This window comes from Primulina huaijiensis, chromosome 14 (assembly GCF_012295235.1).
Source record: "Primulina huaijiensis isolate GDHJ02 chromosome 14, ASM1229523v2, whole genome shotgun sequence".
In the NCBI taxonomy this organism is placed as follows: Eukaryota; Viridiplantae; Streptophyta; class Magnoliopsida; order Lamiales; family Gesneriaceae; genus Primulina; species Primulina huaijiensis.
Genome location: NC_133319.1, coordinates 11,663,073 through 11,675,457, shown reverse-complemented (window position 1 = coordinate 11,675,457; position 12,385 = coordinate 11,663,073). Strand labels below are relative to the sequence as shown.

Here is a 12,385-nt window from a genome sequence, read left to right as displayed (position 1 = left end):
GTTCAGTTAGGAAATAGAGTAAGTCCTAAGCTGAGTGAGTTCTTATAAGACATTGTATAAATCAAAGTCTTCTAGTGGATCCTACCCGAGGTTGTAGAAGGGGTGACGTATGAGCACTTGAAGTCCCCGAACATCCATAAACATATCTTGTGTACTTAACTGTTTAACTCTTGATTTCAAACTGATTTGATCAATTCGAGCAGCTATCAGTTCAGTTCTCACCATAACTGAACTGATATTTGCAAGAACTTATTTCCCTTATTTTAGTTAATCAGTTTACACATGTTAAATTACTTTCAAATTAGTCAGCTTTCTTAACGAATTATTTTTTCGAGTATTTTCCGCTTGGTTTAACACCAAATTCGATTTAATTTATCGGTGTTTACATTCTTAGAACACGAGCTATTGACGCTCAGGAAGAATATTATGTTTGAAGCACCTTCGTAAGTGCCAAAACCGATCCTTCATATCGACAAAAAATTGCTGCAATAATCGACCACCATACAAGATTACCGAAGAGTTGCTGCCACGAATTTGAAACCTGTAACAATAGTACTCCCTACAAAAAACCATCCTATCATTTTTTCCACGAACCACTATAGGGAAAAAAATAAAATACACCCAAATTAGTTGCAGGAAAAATATATAAATATTTGGAACCGACCATTCTCTTGTTTTTTGGGGGAAAAATTTAAGAAATAATTACTTTTAAAAGCAGATTTTTAAAGTTACGACAAAATTAAGCATGAGGTAAAAGATTCAAAACATACCACAACTTTCACTAGCAACAATAAAATCGATGGAATCAAATTCTGCAAATGGCAGCACACTCCCATGCACGTCAACATGGACATACCCATTTTTAACCTTCGGAATATTCTGCCACCACCCATTGTCCTCATACGAGGAAAAAGCGGATATTGCAAGGGATCATAACAACCATAATAATGTTGTATTTGATGGGTCTGCCATCACGACCAGGAGCAACTGTCCATGTCATGTGGAATGTTAGCATCATCATTGCTTTCGACCCAAATAGCCGCAACTTGATCAGCGGATGGGCTGTTATAACATCTCTGGTCAACATGAACATTTTTGGAAATATGCAATCTTAAGTTTTTGATTGAAGAATACTGATTTATCCTCTTTAGAAGTTGTGCATAACGGTTTACTTTCATTATGTCCATCAACAAAACCATGAGTTCTCTGTCAACATCAGCGTCCGGGAAAACGGACATCTTATTTTCCAACTCATTATCGTTGTCCCAAAAATAAAGTTGGAAATACCTTGGACCATATGAATTACGTATAAGTGGTGGCAATGAATGGAAAATCTGGCCAGACGCACGAAATGTGTATACCCCACGTTGAAGAGAAACCAATTCCTTGTAAAGCCTAACACCAAATGAAGTGAAAGAGAAAACAATGTTGTACAATCGTACTTTACGGCGAAATAAAATAGCCAAGGAGGACGATGGGTCCTTGAATAATTCCAGCAAGACAATCGGAGTAATAGGAGATGCCAATCTAATCTTACCACAGGCGCAACAAAAAAATGGAGCTTCACAAGGTAATCGATGTGCGCCACAAAATTGACATAAAGGCACCATTGGCAAGACACTTATACCAGCAATATCTTCTTCATTGTCTGAATTTTAAAAAGAAATGCAATTGGGGAAAAAATTCACGTATTTTAGGTAGGAAAAAGGAACATCGGAAAACCGAGCAAAAAAAAATCCAAGTAAAAGAAAGGCATGATGAAAACAACAGAAGAATACATACAAATAGGAGACCACGCCAGAGGAACAGACACAATACGTTCTGTATGATGGAATTATATAATTGAACGACAGCAACACATAAGATAAAAAAAATAAATAGATCAAAGGAGGAAAAACAATCCAATCGATGCAAATAAACATGGTGAAAATAACAGAGCAACTAACCATTGGAAGTAGATAAACCAAAACCACCAACACGCCGAGATTGAGCAGCGCCGCTGCCAAATTAAAATGATTACATGAAACTCTTTAAGAGAACACACATGGCTGAGAGGGAAAATAACGTTAGAAGAACACATAGAAAATACAGGAACTCGGGAGATTCAAAGGGGCAGCAACAAAGCAAGCAAAAGAAAAATGAAGAGAGAGAAACACATACCTTGAGACAAATCCCGAGATGGCAGCCGTAAGTCTACCCCACGCCATGAAAAGTAGAAAAAGTAAAACCAAAAGAACATAGAGAAATTGAGGATCACGGTGACATAAACAAATTGCAGGCGATAGAGAGTGGTGAGTTCACCGCAAGGTGGATGAATTAACCCATCAACAGTAATGACCATGGTGAAGCAGTAATGGAAAAGAAAGAAACGTAGTAAGGAAATAAATGGGCCCATATATCAATCAAATGGTAGTAAGCAACGATAAAATTTAGCCTACATGAAGCCAAATTGCAAAATCTAGAAATATAAGGGTACATAGAGGAAAACACAATTGAAAGTGACATATATGTATGTTAGATGTAAGACTAAATTTTTTTTATTATAAATAATCTTTATCATATTTCAATATCTATATAATATATGATTTTATTAGTTCATATTTACAAATCAACTTGTCAAAAAATTGACTAACAAATGTAATTAAATAACTTTTTTGGCATAAATGGCATAAAATTTAGAAAATAAATAGGAATGTGTATTAATGTCCAGATCCATTTAAGATGGACAATGAATTACAAAAAAAGAACCCTTAAAAAAACCTATTAATTTAATTTTCTAACTTAAATGAACAAGGAAATGTAAATAAATAAATTTTATGCCATTTTTTGGCATTAAATTTATTTATTTATAAGAGGAATGTGTATTAATGTCCAAATTAATTTAAGAAAGAAAATGAATTACACACACAAAAAAAACCATAAGATAACCTATTGATTTAATTTGCTAACTTAAATGAACAAGGATATATTAGAAAATTCACAATTAGAAGTCATATATTTATATGTATGTTAGATTATATATGTTAGATATATGTATGGTGCCTCGACGCACATGTTGCACGCTTGTATAGTATTATATTTTGTGAATTTTTTTGGGGTTTAATCGAATTTTTTAATTAATTTGATTTATGTTAAAATACAAATAATATTGTAATAGTAAAAATTGGTGATGAGCCATATTGCAGTTTGGTTTGAGACCATTACTCAAGCAGAAACAATTATAATTACTCAAGCGGAAACAATTAAAAAACTTGAACGTGACTTGTGTGAAAAGTCAAGTTACTTGAACTCGACTCGAACTCGATCAAATAATGATCGAGTTGAGACATGCTTTATTATTATTATTATTATTGTGTAATTCTAATGTTTGAGGATGAGATGTTTCTCAAAATTATGGATCCGAACATACGTTCGAGATTTATTTTTTTTATATTTTATTCCAATATTTTAGAATATTTGAAATAAGAAAATCTAACTAATGTTGCATATAAGGAGCAAATAGGAATGGATCATACTACCGAAGTAAAGTTATGATTCAAATTAACAGATTCTTAAAAATAGTCTCGGATTCCTCTAAAAAGTTTCGGTAGATCTTAGATAATTCCAAAAAAAAATAAAATTATGGTAATCGACTATATTATGTACCACGTAAAATTGAAAAAATTCTTGAAAAATAAGAAGAAATTTTTGGAACATTAAAAAATATTCAAACAAGAATTCAAAACCTAGAACAACTCAATTCTAGTAAAAAGATCTCGGAATAAAGGTTCCCGCATCCTTTATTGAACCCTTATTAGATCAAATAAAGAATGCCAAAGTAGTGCAAAAACCTTTGATCAACGACGAAAATATGATCAATTTTATCAAAAATATCCTAGAAAATAAAATAATATGATGACTATTATAGAAAGTGTGGGACCCGGACGCTAACTAATCATTTTTTTATTCATTCTTTGGGAATAATTCAATCAATTAAGATAAATAGGGTCTAAAATTTTTTTTTAATGCGTAACGTAATGGAATCAGTCTATTATACACATCAGTATAAAGTACAAGTTTGGTACAACATATAACAAAACCAAACTAGGGTTCAACTACTATATATCAAGTGTTGAAGCCTATCTACTTCTGATCCGGATCACCACGCTAACTTGTCCTGTCTCTCATCGTCTTTTTGACCCTGATCGTGTCCCACCTGTTGTCATGCACACATACAAACACGACAACAGCCGGAAACTCCGGTGAGAATATAATCCCAGTATAAACAATGAATCAATGCAATGCATAAAATCATATACAAAAGCATAAACCATGTATCAAAGAACATGAATCATAATTTATGTCACATTAGTGAATACAGATAAAACTCTTGACTCGTCATTTCAGACTCGACTCATCTCTATTCTAGGGATCCCGGTTCCTGGACATTAACACATATATCGAATCTCAACGATAGTAATCGATCCACTTCTAAGCAACATCGATATAAATCAACTATCCAGTGTCTTGGCATATCCGCCATAGACTTAGCATATCCGCCAATGCCTATTCTTACAATGTGAAATGGGCCAGTGACTACTCTGTCATAATCTGGCACCTCTGTCAGTGACTCTCACTCAAAATCTATCTGCTATTCTCTGCTTTTCTATAAATCAATAGACTAAGCATACTCATTCAAACAATATAAAGGTATGAAACCAATAACATACAAGTATGTGATTTAGGGAAACTCAAGTCTAGTCTAACCCAAGTCGATTTCCCGGTTAACATTGATTTATACCTTTCTTTCGTTGGTTTCTGACTTAGTCAAAGTCTCGACTTCAAAGCTGTCAATATCAATCTGAAATGACATATCGAATAGGAACAATATCAATATTCAACTCAACTCAGATCTGTTCTGATCAATATTCAATCTAATTCAATATCGACGGCATAACGGCACAATATTGATATCCCCGTCAACTCAGACAACAACAGATATCAATTACAAACCATAACCAGTAGTCAATACCATCCATAATCTCATAAATCTGAATAATCTCAATTCAGTATCTGAAAATTCATAATAATTCCATAAACAATCTGTTCTTCAACCTGTTCTCGATTCTACGATGTCTAATATCTCAAGAACATCATATATCAATCATATCTGATTCTGACAATATCATAATTTCAAATCATATCAAAACGTAATAAAACTTACGGCCAGTTGAAGCCTTTGTAGAGAGGATCTCAGACCTGTATTCGGATTCAAACTCTGATAGACGGATTTTGCGCAAACCTGAAATGCTGAGGAATCACAATATATATATATATATCTCATGCATGGGGAAGATAGGTGGCTCGCTCTGGGTACATCACGTCTCGCGCATATGCGCGACCCTCACGGGCGCATATGCGCGAGACCTTCGGTCTCGGCGCTTGGCTGTATCAGCTGCTCGCACATATGCGCGCACCATCTTGGCCCACATGTGCGACATTATCAAGAAATGACATCTTGGCTACTGGACACCTCGCGCATATGCGCGCCACTTCTCGGCGCACATGCGCCAACTTCTCTGGACTCGGTATATAATCAATACACCTCCTCGCGCATATGCGCGCCTTGTCTCGCGCATATGCGCGAGGTCCTCTGCCCATATCGCTCATATGCGCAGCTCGTGTCGCGCATAGGCGCGAGACCTTCGGTCTTCGCACAAATAATCTCACATGCCACTCAACTCATGCCTCAGATATGGTCCGTCTATAAGCACAACAAGTCATACTCATTACTCTCACATTATCAACATACAATTCTAGGGCATTACAGAAAGGATCGGTATCGATGATCTACAAAACGTTGCAGAGTCTTTTGAAAACATCAAGGGCATAGATATGAAAATGAACACAACTGGAGGAGGTGAACAATCTCTATTTAACAGGGTACCTTCTCAAGAACCACCAAGGGAAAGTGTGAGATCCTATATAACAAACATGAGAGGAACCCAAACAAATTTTCATACACGTGGAGAATCACACCCAGCAAGAACACGGTCAAGGAGAAATAAAATTATCTTACAACAAACACCTTATGAAAAAAACTGTTTTAGAATTAATACATCCTTATTATGCTTAACCTTGATGTACTAGATTTAAAATAAACACAGAAGATCTCATAGATTATTAAATATCGGCTATGAGAATTGAGTAGGGACACTTGATCTCAACAAAGGACTTATAAAACTTTTAGAAATGAGTCTTATGAGATAAGTTCAAATTGCTTGGGACATAACTGAAAGAGGATCGATTAAGGTGTTCAAATGCGCAACGAAAGTTCAAAAATTGTTTTTCAAGATGAAAAATCGAACACCTCATATACTAGGATGTGTAGCAAATACAAAAACACAAAAATGACATTCATAGTGTGTTTAGAAATGTACCTATCAATCTCAAAGATTGATGTAATGGCTCCAACCAAGTTGTAAACAACTTGGCTCTTCAAAGGCAAGACAAATCTACAAGCTCTCCTTGTTCTTGAGTCATTCCTTCAAAATAAAGCCCACCACCAAACTTAAAAGATCCACATTACACTTGTACTAGAAAATGTAGGGCATTTTTCTTTGAGAAGAGAATTGTTTCTCCAACTATTGAAGAACAAGATGAGAGAAAAATTTTGAGAGAAAAAACATCAAAAATTTCGGCCATGGCATGTGTAAAATGGGAGGAGGATGACTTGTCTTTGTTGTGGGAAAAGCTAAAACACCTTTTAGAATCCCAAGCCTTGGAGATTGAAAAAGTAGTCTCCAACCCTTCACCTCCCATGTATGCAATGTTATTTGATTTTTAACAATTAAAAATCCATGGACTTAATTTAATTACCTCAGACATATTTGAGACTAATTAAGCATTACTTGAATTTACTCAAGCCCACTAGTTTAATAATTATTTCTAATTGGACTCTACAAGACCCAATGTTATTTAATTAATTCAACACTTGAATTAATTTAATTATTTGGACTCTACTAGGTCCACTAGTGTTTAATTAATTCAACACCTGAATTAATTTAATTTAGTCAATAATAATGTTTATGAAAATCACAATTTTCAAATACATTATTTATTTAGCCAACTTTTAATTTTAGGAACACATTCATAAACTAAAAGTTATATTCTCTCATAGAAGTCATACTTCTATTTTTCCGTACGCTTATAAACAAATTTATAAGCCGTTCAACACATTGAACTATTTTACTTCTCAACGGGATCTAGAAAGCTAGTACTTGTGTGGCCCTCAATGGTTCATTGATACAACTAGCAGTGGGTTCACATCTCCATGTGATTCGGACTAAACATGTCCTTATACGAGCATACCCCAATTGCTCCATTCCTAATTATCAACTCCTTGATAATAAGAACGTCAGAACTCAAGTCTGATAGTACCCAACCAATCATGTTAAACGCCTAGCAGCATCGCTTACATGATTCCCTAGGTATCAAATGATAGTGCCTGCAAGAACCATTCAATTATGGTTAGCGTACAGTACGGTCCCTTCAACTCATATATCCCGACCGATTCGACAACCATTGGTATATCGAGAGTTGTCAATGAATCGATACTATGTGTCATGTCGTAGTTGCATCGATGGTGTAATCTATGAAACCCCTTTCATAATTACCACCATACTCTGATCAGAGATTTCAAACTACATATACATGAAAAACACATAGGATATCCATACCCGTAGGTAAGCGGTGAATCCCCGACTACAATGCATCGAATCCTATATGTTTCGCAAGAACACCCAACCTTGCCACCTGATGACCCCATGAGAGTCGGTAAACAAGTCAAAGTGTAATGCTAGCACATAGAGTCTCAATATTGTCCCGGGTCATAAGGACTAATGGTGTACAACCATAAACTAGGACGTTTCCACTCGATAAGTGAGAACCATGTGGAAAGTCCTTTATGAAGGGTTGTTCAGTGCACTCTACCAGGAGCACCTATCTGCATGCTCGGACATCACAATGTCCCCTACCAATGAAACATGGTACTCACATCGCAGATACTAGTCTCGAACTCGAGCGGCCTATATCCTTCTTAGCAGCGGCTGAATCGACTAGGAACTATTTAGAATATACAGTATTCCAAATATGAGTTTCATGATCCTCATCATATGAGCATCTCATATTCTTTCTACTATTTGTGTATTCAAAGGTTTATCTATGCAACTAGCATGGGTATACAGATAAAGATGTGCCAAAATAATAATTTCAAATATTATTAAAATAAAGATTGCTTATACAAAGAGTTTCATTGTGAACACTCGGCCAACACTTGGCTCGACGGGCACCTACTCTAACAATCTCCCACTTGCACTAGAGCCAACTACCCATATGCTTCAAACCCATCGATTCGCGATGCTTCTCGAATAATGGTACAGGTAAAGACTTAGTTAGTGGATCAACAACAATATCTGCGGAGCCGACTGTGTCAATCGACACTTCTCTTCTTTCCACAATCTCTCGGAGGATGTGATACTTTCTCAATACGTGTTTGGATTTCTGGTGAGACCTTGGCTCTTTCGCTTGAGCTACAGCTCCCGCGTTGTCACAAAACACAGGGACAGGAGCAACTCCATTAGGAATGACACCCATCTCTTGGACGAAATTCCTTATCCAAACAGCCTCCTTTGCTGCATCAGATGCAGCAATGTATTCGGCCTCTATGCTAGAATCCGCAGTATTGTCTTGCTTGGAACTCTTCTAAAAGACAGCAGCACCATTGAGCATGAATACAAACCCAGAGGTTGACTTCGAGTCATCGATATCGCTTTGGAAGCTAGAGTCGGTATAGCCTTCCAATTTCAGTTCTCCACCCCCATAGACCAAAAACAACTTATTGGTCCTTCTCAAATACTTGAGGATGTCTTTCACAGCTATACAGTGTGGAAGACCAGGGTTCAAATGATATTTACTCACTACACTTAGTGCGAAAGCCACGTCAGGACGTGTAGATATGATCCCATACATGATGCTACCAATCGCAGATGCATAAGGAATGCTTGTCATCACCGCTATCTCTGCATCAGTCTTGGGAGACATAGACTTGGATAGGGACACGCCATGACACATTGGTAGATGTCCTCTCTTGGACTCATTCATCGAGAACCGCTTCACGATGGTATCAATGTATGTGGACTGGGTGAGACTAAGCAATCTTTTTGATATATCTCTATAGATCTGTATTCCCAATACAAAAGATGTTTCACCCAAGTCCTGCATCGAGAACTTACTTGCTAACCATATTTTAGTTGATTGCAACATTCCTACATCATTCCCAATGAGTAGAATGTCATCAACATAAAGCACCAGGAATGTCACAGCACTCCCACTGACCTTCTTATACACACAGGGTTCCTCAGTATTCTTTGTAAAATCAAACTCTTTGATTGTACTATCGAATCTAAGGTTCCAACTCCTAGATTCCTGCTTTAGACCATAAATAGATATCTGAAGTTTGCATACCATATGCTCACTTCCGACAGATGTAAACTCTTCAGGTTGAGATATGTAAATCTCTTCCTTAATATCCCCATTGAGAAAAGCTGCCTTAACATCCATCTGCCATATCTCATAGTCATACCATGCAGCTATGGCTAGCAATATCCTTATCGACTTGAACATTGCAACTGGAGAAAAGGTTTCCTCAAAGTCAACTCCTTGTCTTTGAGTATATCCATTTGCCACCAATCGCGCTTTGAAGGTTAATACATTCCCATCCGCCCCAAGTTTCCTCTTGTAAATCCATTTACACCCTATGGGAACGGTTCCCTCAGGTGGATCCACAAGGTTCCACACTTGGTTCGAATGCATGGACTTCCTCTCAAATTCCATTGCTTCACTCTACTTGGATGCATCGGCATCAGATAATGCTTCCTAGAAGGTCTTTGGATCACATCCATGGATAGGCTCATCATGGCCCTCTTCAAGAAGCAGACCATACCTCATAGGTGGTCTCGAGACTCTCTCGTATCTTCTAGGAGCTTGTATCTCCTCTCTTGGCTCTTTGGGTGTGTGTTCTTCAATTGCGGATGTCTCTCGAACCTCTTCGAGTTCTATCATCTTCCCTTTTCTATCCAACAGAAATTCCTTTTCCAAAAAGGTTGCATTCCTAGAAACAAACTCCTTTGTTTCTTGGGGGTGATAGAAATAGTATCCAACTGAATTCCTTGGATATCCCACAAAGTAGCATAAAATGGATCGACTATCCAATTTATCTCCCACTACCGGCTTCACATAAGCAGGGCACCCCCATATTCTAAGATAAGAATATCTGTGAGGCTTACCCATCCATATCTCATATGGAGTCTACCTTTAAATGGACATTTACTGGAATATCTTTCAATTTTAAGTTATAGAGATCGTTTTCAAGTTCTCCAGTACCAATCAAACATTCATTCTTGTAAATATTGCAAACACCTTTGCCAAATAAACAAGAATATCCATCTTTATCAACATAGAAATGAAAACAGTGTTTTCCTACCAAATCAGGTACAAACAAAACATCTCTTAAAAATTTAACTTAAAATTATTGTTCAACAAGAAGTAAACATCTCCCAAGCCTTGGCAGCAACTCTTGCCCCATTGCCCATCCTCAAGAAGGTCTCACCTTCCCTGAGCCTCCTAATTCTTCCCATCACCTGTAAATCATTACAGAGATGTGAGCCACAGTCGGTATCCAATACCAAGAAGTAGAGTTAATTGAAATGTTTACTTCAATATAGAACATACCATTTCCAGAACCCCTCTGGGCAAGTTATTCCCAGCAGTTACGCTTCCAATGTCCAGGCTTCTTGCAGTGATGACATACATCAGCAGTCTTGTCAGCCTTAACTGGTGTGGCTGTCACAACTGGAATCGGAGATTGCCTCATCAAGGGCACGTTCTCCTTGGGACGTTGGAAAGAACGCTTCTTTCCCTTCCCATGTAGATCAAATTTCGTACCAGATGAAGAACCCACATAAAGAACCGGCTTCTCTTTCTTAATGGTGGATTCAAAGGTCACAAGCATGTTCACCAACTCCTCAAGGGTCGGCTCCATCTTGTTCATATTGAAATTCACCACAAAAGGATCAAACGAGCTAGGAAGTGACAAGAGTAACACGTCAGTGGTCACCTCCAAAGGCAACATCAAATCCATGCCAACGAGCTTGTCCACGAGCCCAATCACCTTTAGGCCATGCTCATGGACCGAGGCCCCATCTCGCATGCGCAAAGTGATCAGTTCCTTGACGGTCGCATGCCTTAAGAGGACGTGTTTGCTCTCCAAAGCGCTCCTTGAGATGCAAATGAATGTCAGCAGCACTCTTTGCATCCTCAAAATGCCTCTGCAGCTCATCATTCAAAGAAGCCTGCATATAAAACTTGGCTTTCAAGTCATGGTCACACCATTCCTTGTAAGTCTGCAATTCTTCAGGAGTGCAGCTAGTCGGAGCCTCAACAGGGGGGCGACTCAGCAAGTGTATATGCTATCCTTTCCGAATTCAAGATGATTTTCAGGTTTCTCAGCCAAGTGAGGTAATTAGGTCCAGTTAATATGTGTTTGTCGAGTATTTCAGATAGCGGATTGCGAATCGAAGACATTGTCAAATTGTACGGAAAAGTAAGAACATATAAATGTTGATGACTATTTTAAAATATTTGGTAAGATATAAAGTATGGACTTTTACTTTATAAATTTTCGCTCCCACTGTTTTGACATCTTTCACTACCCTCTAGTGAAAACGGGAAACTCCTTTCCTCAGTAGGTACGTGAGATCCAATTAGCGAATTATGATCCCGAATAATTTCAGCCAATCACAATTCCTAAAAGGTAGTTTCCAATTGCATCTCCATGCAACCCTCTACGTAAAATTTTGTCTCACGTTTGATTAGGACCCAATAATATGACGTCGTTCATCTTTACGTGTCAAGCCTTACCCATCGATGTCGAACCTTAATGGACGGTCGCCATGAGTTCCCTCAATAATATGAGCCGAAATCATGGGAGTTCCACGTAGTTCACATCACCATGTCAATGGATGTCACAGCTTTCCGGCACCCAAGGCCCCCCCAATAATATGAGCCGAGCCCCGAGCACGGGTAGCGTTCATCATGCACCCATTGTCGATGGAAGACATGGAAATTATAAACAAATTTATAATTCCCCTTTTCGGGCTTGATATTAATTTTGAATCTTATTCAAAATGAGGGTTTTTAATTTTGAAAGGTCTCATCATTAATTTTATTTAAAAGCTCGCCATGTTTGATCGTATGTTTGCCGGATTCATGCAACTTTGTTATTATCATAATAATAACGCACATACTCATTATTTATAACATATCATGCATATATTATAAACAGTAA

General features: G+C 37.5%; 1 protein-coding gene across 4 annotated transcripts; it reads right to left on the bottom strand.

Annotated features, from left to right (window-relative positions):
* Window positions 1-689: 689 nt before the first annotated feature.
* LOC140957839 (uncharacterized) lies at window positions 690-2,520 on the bottom strand. 4 transcript variants are annotated; one of them, XM_073415240.1, is made up of 6 exons: window positions 2,161-2,520; window positions 1,947-1,999; window positions 1,783-1,821; window positions 1,538-1,648; window positions 1,288-1,395; window positions 690-1,206 (listed from the first exon to the last, which is right to left on the bottom strand). In XM_073415240.1, the coding sequence occupies exons 1-6, from the start codon at window positions 2,205-2,207 to the stop codon at window positions 1,187-1,189; spliced, it is 378 nt and encodes a 125-aa protein (XP_073271341.1). In that variant the 5' UTR covers window positions 2,208-2,520; the 3' UTR covers window positions 690-1,186. The 4 variants fall into 4 exon arrangements, with proteins under 4 accessions (XP_073271341.1, XP_073271340.1, XP_073271338.1 ...); XM_073415239.1 differs by having other exon boundaries at window positions 1,288-1,648; XM_073415237.1 differs by having other exon boundaries at window positions 690-1,648.
* Between the last annotated feature and the right edge of the window lie 9,865 nt (window positions 2,521-12,385).

What these genes read in the sequence shown, in the direction of transcription:
- LOC140957839 (XM_073415237.1), bottom strand. Translation starts at nt 2,207, where the DNA reads ATGGCGTGGGGTAGACTTACGGCTGCCATCTCGGGATTTGTCTCAAG. An exon ending in ATCTCGGGATTTGTCTCAAG is followed by an intron (nt 2,000 to 2,160) that starts GTATGTGTTTCT and finishes TTAATTTGGCAG; the next exon opens with CGGCGCTGCTCAATCTCGGC. An exon ending in TCTGGCGTGGTCTCCTATTT is followed by an intron (nt 1,649 to 1,782) that starts GTATGTATTCTT and finishes TTTAAAATTCAG; the next exon opens with ACAATGAAGAAGATATTGCT.